Source organism: Coptis chinensis, chromosome 3 (assembly GCF_015680905.1).
Source record: "Coptis chinensis isolate HL-2020 chromosome 3, ASM1568090v1, whole genome shotgun sequence".
Lineage (NCBI taxonomy): Eukaryota > Viridiplantae > Streptophyta > Magnoliopsida > Ranunculales > Ranunculaceae > Coptis > Coptis chinensis.
The window spans coordinates 78,830,971-78,848,482 of NC_141458.1; the positions used below are offsets into that span (position 1 = coordinate 78,830,971).

At 36.3% G+C, this 17,512-nt stretch overlaps 1 protein-coding gene and 1 pseudogene across 2 annotated transcripts; both read left to right on the plus strand.

Moving 5' to 3' along the window:
- Positions 1-4,925: 4,925 nt before the first annotated feature.
- On the plus strand, positions 4,926-5,707 carry LOC147510982 (uncharacterized). Its single transcript, XM_086598315.1, has 3 exons — positions 4,926-5,416; positions 5,506-5,594; positions 5,688-5,707. The coding sequence occupies exons 1-3, from the start codon at positions 4,926-4,928 to the stop codon at positions 5,705-5,707; spliced, it is 600 nt and encodes a 199-aa protein (XP_086454441.1).
- An 8,331-nt stretch (positions 5,708-14,038) lies between these two features.
- LOC147510983 (NADPH:adrenodoxin oxidoreductase, mitochondrial-like) lies at positions 14,039-15,858 on the plus strand (annotated as a pseudogene). The gene is made up of 5 exons (XR_015216026.1): positions 14,039-14,197; positions 14,693-14,802; positions 14,892-14,965; positions 15,296-15,547; positions 15,712-15,858. The product of XR_015216026.1 is annotated as an NADPH:adrenodoxin oxidoreductase, mitochondrial-like (transcript).
- Positions 15,859-17,512: the final 1,654 nt, after the last annotated feature.

Consider the following 17,512-nt stretch of genomic DNA (forward strand, 5'->3'; position numbering starts at 1 on the left):
TTAACAACTTTCAAACCCTAACATAAAAAAAACCCTAAACTCATCTGAAACTGAACCACCACCAGAGCAAGCAGAAGTGCATCCTCCTGAGGCACCAGCAGATGGGGCAAGGAGGTCAGACAGAGAGAGACTAGCTTCAACCAGGTATCCACCACATACGTATGTTCTACTATCGGATGGTGGAGAACCCATGTACTATCAAGAGGCACTTAAAGGTATAGACAAAGAGAAATGGTTGAAGGCCATGCATAACGAGATGGATTCTTTGCATAAGAATCACACTTATGAGTTAGTTGAGAAACCAACAGGAAGAAAAGTTTTCAAGAATAAGTGGATTTACAAAGTCAAGCATGAGGAAAACAATCCACACCTAAGGCACAAAGCTCGCCTTGTTGTTAATGGATTCGGTCAAAGGAAAGGGATTGACTTTGATGTGATTTTCTCTCATGTAGTGAAGATGACTTCTATCTGGGTGGTATTGGGTATGACAGCAAGTATGAACCTGGAGGTTGAGCAGTTAGATGTTAAGACAGCTTTTCTTCATGGAGACCTTGAAAAAGATGTCTACATGGACCAGCCAGAGGGATTTGAGGTCGAAGGCAAGGATCACCTAGTATGCAAGTTGATAAAGAGCTTGTATGGGTTGAAGCAAGCACCGAGACAGTGGTACATAAAGTTTGATTCCTTTATGGCGAAGCAAGGATACAAGAAGTCTGCTTCCGATCACTGTGTGTTTGTTTAGAGATTTCCAGATGGGGATTTCATAGGGCTCTTGCTGTATGTGGATGATATGTTGATAGTTAGCCCAAACATCAACAAGATATCCAAGCTAAAGAAAGACTTGAGTAAGTCCTTTAAGATGAAGGATTTGGGTCAAGCAAAGCAGATACTTGGGATGCGGATCACTCGTGACAAAAAAAGTGGGAAGTTGTGGCTTTCTCAAGAAAGCTACATTGAGAAGGTGTTGAAGAGATTCAACATGGATCAAGCGAAGCCAGTCAGTTGTCCGCTTGGTGGCTAGTTCTGCATGACCAAAGAGATGTGTCCAAAAGGTGAGCATGAGCTGAGTCAAATGGAAAATATTCCTTATGCATCTGCTGTGGGCAGCTTGATGTATGCAATGGTGTGTACAAGACCGGATATTGCTTTCGCCGTTGGTATTGTAAGCCGATTTCTGTCAAATCCGGGTAAGGAGCGTTGGGAAGGTGTTAAGTGGATATTGAGATATCTCAAGGGAACTTCCAAATCGTGATTGTGTTTTGGTGGAAGTAAGCCCTTACTTGAAGGCTACACTGATGCAGACATGGCAGGTGATGTTGACTCGATGAAGTCCACCTCCGGTTATCTGGTTACTTTTGCAAGGGGAGGAGTTTCTTGATAATCTAAGTTGCAAAAGTGTGTTGCCCTCTCCACTATAGAAGCATAGTATATTGTGTAACCACTGAGTGTTGTAAAGAGATGCTATGGATAAAGAGGTTCTTCAACGAACTAGGGCTAAAGTAGAAACAGTTTGTATTTCTATGTGACAGTCAGAGCGCCACCCATTTGAGCAAGAATCTGAGTTTCCATTCTAGATCCAAGCACATACATGTGCGTTATTATTAGATTAGAGAAGTACTCGAAGACAAGCATTTATGTATCGAGAAGATCCATACCGACAAGAACGGGTCGGATATGATTACCAAAGTCTTACCGAAAGGTAAGTTTGATATTTGTTGTGCTACCGCCGGAATGGTAGCAGACTCCTCCTATTGATTTGGAAATTGCATGGAGGTATCCCCCCCCCCTCACTATTTGGGAGGGGGAGATTGTTGGAGTTATCCCTCACATGAGGAGAAAAGGATTTCTGCTTGCGTGCAAAAGCCTGAGCGCGACCCGCGCTCACGCCTTGGTCGACCTCCAGGCACTTCAACGCGACCCGCACTCGACTTGGTCTTTCCCAAGGCACACCCCGCACCCATGCCTATTTTTCAGAGAATTCTATTTTTGTGGACCGCGAGTTTGCATAAAGGTTGGGGTTTTTGGCAAAACCTAACACTCATAAGAGACACGAAAATACACAAGAACAAAGAGAGAAACCCAATCTTGAAAGCAATCAAGATTGAGAGATAACCTTTACAGATAGACAAGCCTATAAAAATAGAGTGCTCTAGTAAGGTGAGAGACTGCAAGGAGTGATTATAATCTTCCTTCCCACTTTACAAAATGACTAGCTCTTGTGGAAGTAGGCACCATTAGCCGAACCACGGTATATCTTTGTATTGTGGTTTGCTTTTACTGCTTTACATTATTATCTGTTGTTAATAATTGTTTAGCGAGTTGGGCATGTTAATTTAGTTGTAGGAATTATTTAGATTGTTAATTGGAGTTGTTATTAATTGTTCAAATACAAGTTATCTGTGTAATGGAGAATCGATTGGTATTGGTGTTAAACCCCAACACCTACACGGCTACAATACAACATTTTCTTGGTATCCTATCCTTTTAACACGTGGATTCTTTCAGCTAAGATATTTTAATTCCAAATTATTTTTTTCTAAAGTAGATCATATACAATGGGGAAGATTTGATGACAAATTTCTACCTCTCTAGATCTTTCAACCCAAACCAACCACCCCCCCCCCCCCCTCCTCAAAATAAGGCAGAGTAAAGTAAGAGCCAAATAGAAAATGAACATTCTTCACCAATATAGAGTCCCGGTCTTAGAAGTACATAATTAAGTTAGTAATTAACGGACTAAACCTTACAGTATATCCCACGAGATTTAGTAATCCTAAAAAAAAAATAGTAATCTCTCTCTCTCTTTCTCTCTTTCCCTCCCTATTTTCTCTCCCCCGATTATGTGACTTTCTTCCTCTCCCTCTCTCTCATGGTCTGCTCTCTTTTCTCACAGCTTAAATCTCTTTCTTTTCTCTCACATTTCTCTCTTCCAACCATAAAATAAAAAAAAAAAAAAAAAAAAAGCCATTCATATCCTTCTAGTACTTTTTCTTTGACATTTTTTTTGTTGAACAAGCACAATTTCACTACTATTTGAAGGTATATATTTGGTGATACTCATGTTTCTTTAACAGTATCATATTGAAGTAGAACTAGAATATTGCGTAGTGCTTTTTGGTAATGAGTTTAATTTATTTTTGTGTCAGGTTATAGTGAAATGGAGAATCCGAAACTTGGTGCAGAGAGTGGGAGCTTATGTGCTGAAATATTGAGATTTATGCTCCTTAAGTATCAAACGACGTGAAGCAAAGTAGGTCAAGAGTTTGAATCATTGGATGATGTCTACAACTTTTACAATGAATATGCAAAAGTAGCTGGATTTAGTGTACATAGTTGGTCTCAGCAAAATAAGGATGGTGCAGCAATAAGAAAGGAATATGTTTGTTATAAACAAGGAAAAAGTTCACTAGTATCGGATGTTGGGAAAAAAAGGCGTCGGGGTAATACAAAAGAAGATTGTAAGGCAAAAATAGCAGTAATGAAAACAAAATCTGGTGCATTTGTAGTTAGTGTATTTGTTGAGGGGCATACTCACTCATTGTCAAGACCGAGTAGAGTACACTTTCTAAGATCTCACCGTGGCTTTTCTACTACCCAAAAATGTTTAACGTAACAACTTGTCATGGTTAATATACCACAACATCAACAATTCAACTTGCTTGGAGTGCAGTCAAGTGGGATAGAAAACATTGGTTTTATACAAAGGGATTTATATAACCAGAAAAGGAACAAGCGTAATGCAGTGAAGAGCCACGATGGAGAAATGTTTCACGAGTACTTAAAATTGGAACAAGCAAAAAATCCTTCTTTCACTTTTAAAATTTAGGCAGATGTTGAACAAAGGATTACTCATTGTTTTTGTACAGATGCAACCTCTAGGCGAGCATACAAGTTTTTTGGCGGTGTGGTTATTTTTTATACTACATATAAAACCAATCGATATGGATTGATTTTTGCACCATTATTTGGGGTTAATAATCATGGCCAGACTATTTTATTTGCTTGTGCATTTTTATGTGATGAGACTGCAGTTACGTTTGGTTGGCTATTCGACCAATTTTTAGAAGCTATGTCGAGCGACGCACTAAAGATGATTATAACAGATCAAGATCCAACAATGACAAAAGCCATTTCTCTGGCTCTTCCAAATACTTATCACATGTATTGTAATTTTTTTTTTTTATTTTATTTTATTTTATTTTTCTTTCTTTTGGCATATTAAATATTTGGGTACTGTGTCATAGGTACTGCAGTTGACACATATTGACAAAATTCTCGAAGAGATTAGATACAATTAAGTATATTGAGTACTACAGTGAGTTCTCAAGTTGCATATGGATATGTGAGACAAAGGACGAGTTTGACTCCAAATGGACTGATCTTGTTGAGAGGAGTGGTTTACATGAAAACAAATGGTTACAATCATTGTATGATACTCGTTCAAAATGGGTGCATGCATATGTGAATCATATTTTCTCTGCTGGAAAGCGCTCATTCATTCTACAAGAGGTATGTTTCCAAGGAAAATTCTTTAGTAGAGTTTATGATTCAGTTTGGTAGGGGACTTATGCACCAACGCCATGAAGAATTAGTGGCATATAACAAAGATATGATTGAGAAACCTAAATTGAAAATGCCCCATAATTTTTTTGGTACACATGGCTAATGTTTATACACTTGAGATATTTTTTTAATTTCAAGATGAGTTGTAGGAGAGCTTGAATTATTGATTTTAGCTTCTTGGTGACAATGACAGTTGTTGTATTTGTAAAGTTGAAGGGAAAATCTTGGGGAAGAAAATGGTGGAAAAGTATAGAGTGTGGGAAATTTGTTATAAAAAAGATTTGGATCTTGCTTCATGTAGTTGCAAGATGTTTGAAAGCTCGGGGGTCATTTGTAGACACGTATTGGGATATGTGAACAAGATGCATGATTTTGATAAATTGCCGAACCAATATATTTTAAAGAGATGGTGTAAAATTGCAAAATTAGAGACAGTCATTGATGATAGTGGAATGGAGATACAAGATGATAAACTATACCTCACGAAGAGGAATGAACTGATTCAAATGTCTACCATTGTAGTTGATAAAGCTCTTAGAAGTAAAGAAGCAATTAAAGTGTATACTGATGCTTTAGATGATGCACTTGAAGAGATGAAGAAGTTAGTTGATTGTGGAACAAGTGTAGCAGCAACATGCGATAAAAGTAGTCTTTCTGAAAATAAAAGTTTGAATTTGGAAAACAAATACAAGGAACCGAGTCAGGCAAGGGCAAAAGGGTGCGGAAAAAGGCTTAAGAGAGGAAAAGAGAAAGCACTTAGGAAAAGGAAACAGAATAAAGGTAGGTGGTGCAATGGCTGTAATAAAGTTGGAGTGTCTCATGACAAAAGGAATTGTCCAATACTTAAAAATGGGTAAGAAACGCCACTTTATTTTTCCTTTATTTTTAATCCTAAAAGTGCATTTCACATATTCTTTGTAATGTTAATTGTCCTGCGTGCAGTGAAAAAACTTTGCAAACTTCTTCATGTGACGACGAGGATGAAACTAATACAAATTCTAACAGTAACGATGGTTCTTATTCTGGCTCAGGTATAGTAAACACTGATTTTTTGAATTGTTTTTTAACCTTTTAGTGTTGTATATATTGTATATATTAACTGTTGAATTTTTGCTTGATATTAGGTGATGGAGCTTTGCATTGATATGCATGAAGTACTCACGATATGGCAGCTGGTGGTACGTGGTGGTAGAGATTTCATACGAGGAACTTTAATGACACCAGATGTTAGTAGCAGATTTCAAGAAAACCTCACTAGTCGCAATAGATATTGTTACCTTTTTTTTTTTAGAAATGGATGATTGCAGCAAGTGCAATTTTTTTTTTTGAGAAGTCAATGTAACTAGTCTCGTACATTTATTTCAATTAATGAATTCAACACTAGTATGGAGTTCAGTAGCTTTGTTTTGCTCTTTAATTTTTATAGTTCATGACTTTATAAAAACAAGAGTATTCCAACTCTAGACAAAAAAGAGAGACGAAGAATGATAATAAGTAAGAAAGATAGAAAAGCAAGTAAAGCTTACTTCAGACTATCAGAATGTGAAACATTCAAGTTGGAAGAACCTAAGACATACTTCCTAGATTGCTGCAACAATAAATGTATAGTAAATCATTGAGTGCGAGAATATAATAATATAATGGATGGAAGCGAATGAATATCAAAACAAACAAAACTAACATTGATAACAACCATACACTTGTCTCCTGATTTCTAAAAGGTAGGATCAACATAATAAGTTTATTACATATGGCACTGTTTACTTTCTAAAGGGTAATTTGTATTATAGCAAAAAGCATGCTGGAGTTACAGAAAATAGGAAATGAAAAGGTTATTGAGAGTTTCTTCAGAGGCTTTGAATAAACTTCCTATAACAATCTATCTCTGAAATTTTGAATAGGTAGTGTCTCGGCCCTCTATTCTAGTTAGGGGAAGTGGTTGGTAATTATACCCTTCTTTTATGCCCCTGCATAAGGATGCTCCCTTGTTTTCAGAGATGTGAGCAATAAAGTTAACTTCCCTACATGAGGTGATAAGGAGCCATGTGTCAGCTTGCTTGATCTTGTCCCACAATTACAGTTCGCTCAGCTTCATAACTTATAGCCACTCCTAGTTCACCGACTAGTGTTAGGTTCCCCACCATTGCGCCTAGCTGATTCCTAAAGACTACACCCTAGCCAGCATTGCCTAGATTTCGTCTAGATGCCCCGTCTGTGTTTAGTCTCAGTTGGCCTGCATAAGGTAATAATCAGTAACATCCAGTATCTTAGGTGCCCTCCTGACCTCTGTAGAAAGGTTCATCTTCCTAATTGTGTAAAGGTCATGCATACAGTTATGCATATGCCCTATAGACTATGTTAATCCTACTTTTTAGAATATTAACAGTTAAAATATTAGAGGATCTTGGTGGGTTTGAACCACCATTATCTTTGGATACCTCCAAAGTGCTTTGCCATTTGAGCTAAAGATCCACCTTGTTAGAATTAAAAAATAGTTAGACTTGATAATTAGTAGGAGTAAGACTACAGAAAAAACAGGACGCCAAATTAATAGAAGCGGAAACTAAAACTATGAGCGATTACATGGAATCACAACCGGATATGAGTGAGAATAAACTGATCAATTGGTCAAATATTGAGGGATAGTACTGCTGCGTTACGAACATCAACTAGGTTACTGAAATAGATGGAATTGCATACGGACTTTGGAATTATTTCACCAAATTTTAATGCTCAAGCACAGTTAAGCCACAACAAACTTGAGCAACCTACACTATGATTTTGAATGTCTGAGTGATGAGAACCTTCATTTCATGCAACTAAAAGTTTTGTGTTTGTTAATGATTTGCTCAACTGGCACAAAAATACACCATAACAATTGAACAATATTTTTCTCACAAGCATTAGTAGTTCACGCTCAATGAAGCAATAACCAACTTGAGCATCATATCCAACGCTTCAAAAAAAAATCTCATAGCAAGTAATACGTACACTTCAGTAATGGCAGGAGAGAATTTTTGGAGTGCTCCATTATAACACTCCGTGTTTTTCTTTTACTTTTCCTATTACCATAATAATAATAATAATAATAATAATAGGTAAAACAAAATAGGATAGATATTAGTAAGGATAGGAAACCCGGTAGGGTTAAAAGATAAACCTTCCTTCCTTGTTTTTAGGGGGTGTTGAAAACAAAAAGGAGTTCACACGGAGTTTTTAAAAAACACAGAGAGTTTTATACATAGAAAAACAAAGAGTTTTACTGAGAGAGGAAAAGGAAGAATATTTTTCTGATAGCTAACTGATAGTCGGAGCTAATCACGGGTGAGTAGATAGTTTTATCTTTTCACTGAACTCATAGTTTTGTTCCTAGTTTGCTATTTAAAAATTTTATGAATTCACTGCTCATTATTTTTCTGTTCGTTCTGTTTAGTTTACATACTGCCAAACTTTGGAATGAACATATTTGTCGACATTGTAAATTGAACAATCAACTGCCTATTTTCATTTAAATCCTATAAATTGTTATAAATTGTTAATGGTGGATATAAGTAGTTATTTTTGTTGGATGTAAATGATGTGGATGATCTTTTGGGTTTGTTGTTGAATTGAACATGGTGGATGTTGGGTAAGGTGTTGAGGGTTTGTGCAGAGTGGACACTGCTCAGTGGTGTCGAGCGATACTGTTGAAACTCTGAAAGAGCTTTAATGGCCGTCGGATGTTATTTTGTGAGTGGGGAAAATCAAGTATATGGTATAATAGTGTTGAGTTTTTATTAGGAATTGAAACCAAGTGGTTTCGGTGTGGGTTGAATTGTGTTTGAGTGCTGTGAACCTTGACAGGAGCATCAATGGCAGACAAAATGCAAATTTTGAGAAGGGAGGGAATCACGATTTTGTGGTATATGTAGTTTGGGTTTTTGGTAGGGATTAAAACCGTGTGGTTTAGTACTGCTGGCGAGTGGTGGTTGTGGTGGTTGTGTTGGTGGTGGAGGCGCTGGTGAGGTGAGGAAGGAGAAGGTGAACAGTAAGTTTTGTTCCGGTTAGGCTTGGGCTTTAGATTTGATTTGTTTGGTTGGGCCGAAATCAATAAGTTGTGTTGGGCCGAAACCTATTAGTTTTAGGCCAGTTCTATTTTAGATAGGTGATGTCCATAGAACTTAAAATAAATCCAAGTGGGTCAGGTTATAAACTTATGGGCTTCAGTTTAGTTGGGCCTGGGAAAGACTAAACACTTTAAGCCTTAGTCTTTGAGTTTTTGGTTGGATGAGTTTAGGACTGGTTGACTGCTGTTGACCCTTGGCAGGTTGACTTGAACAGTTGACCAAGTTTGACCTTTGACTCAGCAAATTATTAGGTCTATTATGATAGGACTAGGGCTATATGCGTGTTTGGCGTTAGGCTAAGACTTTATATATATACGTGTGTACGTGTATTAACTACTATGTGATATATCAGTCTTTTATGATATACGACGCTATGACACTTAGACATCAATATATTAATAACGCGTAAACAATAATGCAAGAAACAAGATACTCCTCCGTTCTCTGAAATAATATATGCAATAAAGTTCAATAGTGTTCTCAATAAATTTACCACACCCTTTTTGAATCTCTCTACGCCTCAAGTTTTGGAAATGAGATTTTATGACTGAAGATGTCATGTGATAGGTGGGCATTTATTGATGTGCCATAAATAGCACGTTAGCGTTATAACTTGGTATTCATTGATTGTGACATGAATTATCCGGGTATTCATTGAATGTGGCGGGAATGACCTAAGGTACATAGGTACTAAAGGGTGGATGTATAAGAAAAGTAATTAATTAATTAATAAGAGAAATTGATTTGATGGTGCGGGTGTGCTTGGACTTGCATTTGAAGACTTATAGGATATCTACATATGTTGTTTAGAATTTCTAACTTCCGTTTACAAAAGGGTAGGACTTAATAATATTTTGTGCAGGGACACTGTCCTACCCTTATACAGAAGTGGATATCGGTAAGATTTAATTCAATTACTAAGTTATTAAGATGAGTTATTATAATGAGTTAATAGAATGGAAGTCTTGCTTGTGGGTACATATAAAGTGTGGTTTGGATAATTAAAGTATGGAATTGTTTTTATGTTGTTAGTCTAACTCATACCAGCAAATTCCATTTTGCTAACCCATATATGTTTGCTTTGTTTTAGCAACGTGGGTGTGTTCTTGGGAACATAGGTGGAACGCAGTGGAACTACGGCGTTTTATTTGGATTTGTTTCTGGAGCAGTCCAGGAGTTTATTTTATTAGGTTAGATCTTTTTGGAAGTATGTACACTACCAAAAAACTGAGTTTACCCGATAGACCCCATAAAGATTACCAGACGGTTCCCATCTGTTGGATGTTCCCTGCAAAGTTTATCCGTCGGGTATTATTTTTTCATCCGTCCAGTGAGTTCTTTCAGCACGTCAGGTGTTTTAGGAATAGTCGACGGTTGTGCGAGAGCTTTTATCCATCGGATATTCTGACGGTTTTTAACCCTCGTTTCTTTTCGACATACGCCATAAATATGCCGACGTTTAATTAAATCTTAGCTATACTTATTAGCTGTCCGGTTTATTCTTGCGAGTTTCAGCCGTTGGTATATCTATTCCAATTATCAGGCGCCAAACCAATTTTAGCTTCCACCCTAAATTTTTTGAAAAATTCAAAATAATAAAGAAAACCCTAACTATTATCCCTCTCACTCAAGCTTGTTGTCGGCTGCCTTCCCCTCACTCTCACTCACGCTTCAAGAAGGTAACACCTTCTCAAATCCCTCACTCACTCTCTCTTTCTCACCCACATTCAATTCAATGTAAAATCAAGTTTTCCTTTTGTTAGATGTAAGTAATTATTTTTCTTACTTCTACGATTTTTGCTTGTTTCTACTATTTTCAACATGTGCATATATTTCCTATATTCTCCTTGTCTTTCTTGGTCATTTTATTTAAGGATATTTAACAGCAATATATTTCCTATATTATATTGGTTAATCAATTATATCTAACTCAATAGACTTGGCTTTATTTGCATTTAGTTTTAAGATGAAGGATGAGAACACACATTAAAGATGTGTTGTCTGTAATTTTGAACTCTTTCTCTTTTGTTGAATCATCGGAGTAGCTCTCCAGTAGAATCCTTAATTTACACCTACAAAAAGAGTTTCAATGGATTTGCAGCCTGGCTCACAGAACAAGAGAGTAAGAAGCTACTTGGTATGTATTCTTTTGGAAAACATGGGTTTTGATTCATACTCTCTTTAGTATTTGTTATAGTATGTTAGCCAGTATTTAACAACATGAATTATAGGCACACAAGGTGTAATCTCAGTTTTTCCTAGAAGAACACTTAAAACTCAAACTACTAGATCTTGGGATTTTTGGGTCCGCCGAAAATACCGTGAAAGAGAATACCTGAGGTCGAAAGCGACGTAATTATCGGTTTAATTGACACTGGAATCTGGCCAGAAACTGAGAGCTTCAATGATATTGGTATGGGGATTCCTCCAAAGAAATGGAATGGCATTTGCCAAAATATCACATGCAATAAGTACTTCTTCTATCTACTCATTAGTACTTGTTAAATCTTGTGATCGATTTAGAACTATCTAACTCATATGACTGTCATTGCAGGTGATGTTATATTTAGATTTTCAAGCAACAAATAGTAAATAGGATATGTGACAGTTAATTAGTTGTACGTTCTGTTCCTCACTTCCTTGTCTGTATATAAGATATATTATTACTACTTTTTTGGTGTTGTTGTTTGGATAACTTAACATTTGTAAGGTGCCCCTTTTGCAAAAACTATAATCATGCCGTGGAGTATCGGGGCTTGAGGTCCAAAGAAGAAAAGGGCATCGGACAAGTCGTAAGATATTGTTACATTATGATTACGATTCCTATTTGTTGGTATTATGTTTCTATGATTAATAATATATCTGAGATATACAGGAAGAACAACGAGTTATAGAAGCAAAAATAAGGATGCAACAACAAGAACTTCAGGATGACAAAGAGCAAATGCAGAGAAGACTAAAGACTAGTTCTTCCAGTGTAATAATGGCTCCGCACGAAGTTGGATACGAGGGGATTTATCCGGTACCTCCCGCGGGTTCGTCTCAGTTGGAGAATGTTACATTCCATATGCCTTTTTCCTTTTAAGTATTATTGGATGGTTGTGTTATGTTTCCTGATTAGTTGATTTGTTACTCAATCTTGCAGTTCCATCTTACAACTTTCCCGAAGAAAGTGATGAAATAGTTTCTTCTCACGAGCCACAAGCATCTTGTGTAAGCAGTCAACCTTTAAGAATATGGCGGAACATGTTAATTATGCTCTCTTATTTTTTTGAAGTAATTTCTTTTACAATACAAAATCTGTTTCATAATTATGGTTTATTCGATTTGGGTGCATTTTCTTTTCTCAAGGAAATCACAAGGTGTTTGTTACTTTGATTTTTAATCTTCTTTGTATTGATTAATTGTAATCATACACATCTGCATTATGTTTGAGTGTTTTTTTGTCTGAAGTTAAACAATCTAATGGGGTGAATTAATTATATGGAAATCTTAAACTATTACCGGCCATTTGTTATCACAGTTTACATGGTTCCTCCTTGGAGTTAATGGTGGAGGCTGTGTGATATGGTCATGGAGAAAATATCGTAACATAATTTGGTGAATTGGGAGTCTATGATCCGCATGAAGTAGTCGACTAGTATTAGTTTCTATATCCTGCTATTCTTACCTCCTAGGTGGATGGCAAGAAGTTAAAAACAATACCTAAAAGTTGAGCATTTTTCGAAGAGATGCCAATGACTCTGGTAGCTTGTGAACTCTATCACGGTTGGGTAGGGTTCCACTGGTGATACTTTTCGGTTGATGTTTGTTAGGATCCTTGTTTGGTATTGCTGATTAAATTGGTTTTCAGATAACCTGATGGATATAGCGATATTGATTTTTTTATCATTGATCTAAATGGCATGAAAAAAGGCACTTGCCAATAGTCTAGATAGGTTGTCACTTTCATTAATTTCTTAACTTTATCTGGAAATGTAATCAAGTAACAGATTTATTTGAGACCTAGTTTCAATCTAAACAATGTTGATCCGTTACAATTGATTGGAACTTTGATCGATTGTTTCCCTTGTTCATTGTCAAAGTGCTTTGTGCTTAATAATTTACTTTAGGTGGTCTATATGATTAAAACAGACCTAACATTGTGGTTTTTCCTCCTAGACAGGCTATGCTCTCTGTCTAGCTACACTCTATGCTAGAAAAATGACATTGGAGTCACTGTAGATAAATCTATTTTCAATTGATTTTTGAAGCTCAGAAGTATAGGATAAAATAGCTCTCAATTGTCTAGAAAATCCTTTCAATATAACAACTTAACATTAATAACCAAATTCTTATTGGAGGGGATAATAACTAATGTAATAAAGTAGTGAGCTCCTTGTGAATCCATCACAAGCTTTCTTGTATTGAAACACAATTAAATGTTACTTATTTCAGTTTGTAGCTATTATCTGTCTAATTATTCTTGCTTCCATTCAGTGAAGCATCATGTTCCCTGCTTTTATCTATTTCCAATTCTACTTAATTGAAATATTGACCAAGTGCCATCAGTGCTCCATTCTTTTTTCCTCTTGCACTTTGTACTAAAGGTAAAGGATGGCTTCCTTTCTTAAGAATGCCTTCGGTCATGAAGTAGAGTTGTGAGAACCTGTGTTGTGGGCATTGTAAGTTTGCCTGCCAACACCCAGGTCATACTATTAGATAATTCTTATTTTATCTGTAATGCTAAATTTATTGATCAAAAGTAAAACCGTACAAGTATAGAACGTGGAAGTATATAGGGTCCGACCCACTACTCCATTTGTGAGATACTAAGGTAATTATACCCAAAAAGGACAAACTATTATGACATCAAACCCTGTCCCCGGTGAATAACTCGGAAATACAATTAGAATCATGAAGAGTAATCCCTTTGACGAGTCCACCACAAGTTTCAATGCACATGAATAGACACTCCTCTTACTGTTGGGACACTTATTTTACTCCTCTGGCAGCAAGTACTATGGCCAAGTCACTATTGGGACACTTATTGTTCAGGTATTATTGGCATTTTGGTTTCAGAAACTGTTTTGCAGGGGATAGTGTCAATGGCAAAGCTGTAAGCTCTTTTCTTTATTCAACTTCTTTGGAAATGTACACAGTCAATACAGTAATACAAGTTTGTTGTCTACTCTCTCAACTATATATTGGGCATCTTTTTGATAATTTGTTGTGATGCATATTGATAACAAATTGATAACATTCTGTATGACTGATATCATACATAATTGGGAGCAGGTGGTGCTTGCTTATGGTGCAGAAAGTGACCGGGTTGTGGGTGTTCCTGGAGAAGTATGCTCCCTACATGCTAAATATCAACATTCTTATATATGTTATGTCTGCTCTTATTGTCTCAACGTGTATGGTTACAGGATTTGGAGGGAATTTACTCTGCTAGAGAGTTTGTTTGGTGGTATAATGGACACCCGGACTTTAGTAATTTGGACCCTGACTTGAAGAACACTAATACAGCAGTCATTCTTGGTTAGGTATTGTCTAGTTTTATTCTATTTTCAACTTTAGTCAAACAGTAAAGGAAGCATAGAAGTAGTATTATATTAGATACTATTTATATTTATTGTTGGGGATGTGTGTATAAGTTGAAATCAGTTAGAATATTTAGTCCATGGCACCCACATAATTTTTTGTGTTGGTCCTTTGGTGAGCCGTGAGTCTTTATGTTTTTAAGCAGTGGAGTATAACTATATAAGTTCCAAACCTTTGAAGTAATGTTTAGTTTTCATGTTGATGCAAGTATATCCTTCACAAGGAGTGTTCGTTATTTCTTCCCACCTTAAAAATGCTTTGAAGTATTAGCATGAATTATATCTGTTCAGTTTAGTCTGTGAACGAATTCATTTTTTTGTCCTTGTGCTTAAAGTGGCACTGTTTTGGTGGTCTTAAATAAGCACTATAGTTTAAATGACCAACTTACTTATATAGTATGTGTGCCTCATTCATGTATAAATTGTTTCAACTTTCAGGGTAATGTAGCTCTTGATGTTGCTCGCATTCTTCAACGACCAACCACAGAACTAGCAAAAACAGATATTGCAGATCATGCTTTGGCTTCTTTGCAGACGAACTCTATTAGGTAATTCTTCTTACTATTAATAGCAACTACAGTGGTTTTTAAACTTACCTTCTTAGGACTCAAGCTGTTGTTCAATTATATGATTATAGGAAGGTGTATTTGGTTGGGAGGCGCGGTCCAGTGTAGGCTGCTTGTACTACAAAGGAACTGCGAGAGGTTCTTGGTAATTGTCCAAACTTCGGGTGGAATGTATCTAGTGATGTTCTTATTTTCATGGAAAACATCCCAGTTTTTATTTCTGGCTTTAGGTTTGACCGGAGGTTGATCAGTTTTAAAATGGGCACAAGAAGTTAATCAATTGTAGACTATGGTCGATTGCTTCATATTGTCTCTCATGCATCTCTCGCATTGTAGTATCTAATTTAACCATCTTAGATTATTTGTCATATGTCACTACAAGCTGATTTTGTAACAATTGAACCTTGAGAATGATGTTATGACAATGCGTTCTAATGTTGCATCTCATACGGTGGAAATGTGCATACCGTTTCAGGTATCAAAGATCTGTATGTTCACATTCTGGAAGATGATTTATCAAAATCAGCTTTTGACAAGGTATGTTATCTCACTCTTAAAGTGAATCCTGATGTAGTATTATTCATCGAGATCACTCTGTGAAATCGAAACTGGGAATTTCACTTTTATCAAACCTATTCCACCTTGCCGAAATGTGTTAGCAGATGTCTTCCCAATTCCTCAGGATGTTTTTGGGTTGGAGGATCTGATTGGAGTGTTATCTTATGAGGTAACTATGTTTGCATGTATGCTTATTTCTTTTATAAAAAATAAAAAATAAAATGCTTATCATATTTTTTTTTTTTTTTTTACATTCATATGTAGTACAACTAATTCTACGCCCTTTTATTTTTTCAACTATGACAAGTTTAGATTACATGGAACTTCTTTTAGGTTTGGGAGACACAACTATCAGAAGCAGAGAAAAGCTTTCTCTGCCAGTTTCTGCGGGAAGGAACAGATGCAAAAAGAAGTCGTGCAAGCTTTGCTTAAAAGGGAAAGCCTTCACTTTGGAAATCCCTTTATGATATGACAAGTTTTGACCCCTCTACTTTTTTCTTTGTAAATGTTAGTTTTAACCATTTCCTTGTAAGTTATTGGGAATAGCTTTAGCAATACATTAAGGGTTGTTTGTTCAGTCTTACATTTCTTGTTCGGTTTTAAATTTAAATTTTAGCAAAGTACTTTAATTTTAGCATTTTGTTGTTCTTATTGTTTCTTTATGAATACATTGGTGCTTGTAGCATTTGAGTGGGAACATGCAAGAATGTAATTGGAGGGGAAAAAATGTAATGTTGGGATACATGAAATAATTATTATAACCATTTTTTTTTAAAACAAAAAACTAATACCTGACGAATACTAACTGTCTAGTAGTAAACTACCCCGACGGACAATAGCAGGCGCCAACAATTGGAATACCCAACGGTCACTAGCACCTGACCTATCCGACGGTCTATAACACTTGTCCTATCCGACGGCCTATAACACTTGTCCTATCCGACGGCTAGTGACAGCAGGTATATCCAACGGTCCACAGCAGTAGGCATAGCCGTCGGCAAAGACCATCAAACCCGATGGCCTGTTATGACTGTTAATAACTGTCGGTAGCCTATGCCGACCAAGCGTTTTCCGACGATCGTGTGGAAGTTTTGGTATGTCGGGTAATACCTTTGGCGACAGTCATTGTCAGTCGGGTAAAGTCATTTCTTTTGTAGTGGTAATAACGTAGTTTCATATTCATATAACATGAGAATACGATATTGAATACCTATTATTCTTAGAGTTTTATATTGATGATTTTTGGACAGAAGATAGTCTTTTAATAAAGTGATGGTTGAGAAATTTTGGAGAAATTTTGTTGTTAAGTTGATTCTTTTATGATGTGGGTTTTCGGTTTTGGCATGAGTTGTATCCACCCCGTCATAGCCTGGCTTTTTAGACAATTGAACATAGTGATGTTTGAGATATTTATATTTCAAATATTCACTTTGTAATTATTTAGAAATTCGGGCTGTGACATCCATAGCCTTCAGTGCTTGTGGAACCACCAACCAGGCTGCTTTCAGGTGAGGAATGTTTACTGCGTTTTTTATCCAATGATGCATTTGGCTCTAACTGGGTGTTTCTTGAATAAATTTTGATGCTCTCTCGTTTCATATCAATAGAATTGCGATTGGAAAGTGATCTCGACACAGACGCCGTATGCCGCAAAAAATATTAACTCCAAATAAAATTACTAACAACAAAAAAATTCTACAAGAAAAAAGTTTCAGAAACATGAAATCGAAGTCAACCTTACCCTTACCTCTATTTTCATCACTGCCTTCAATTAAATTCAAACATGAAAGTCTAAGAAAATTGTTCTCATATTAAAACAGATTGACCTTTCCATGTAAACTAGTAAAAAGAGAGAGAGAGAGAGAGAGAGAGAGAGAGAGAGATGGTAATGAGACATTTTTTTTGTTTCTTTAATTTGGTGAAAGAGAAGAATAGTTATGGGAGAGAGAGAGAAGCATAAGAGAAATTTTAGAGAGGGAAAAGCATGAGAGAAATTTTTGAGAGAGAAATAAAAGAGAGAGATTATGGTGAGGTTTTTTTTTCTGTTTTAGGATTACTAAATCTCGTGGGATATACTATAAGGTTTAGTCTGTTAATTACTAACTTAAGTACGTACTTCTAAGATCGGGACTCT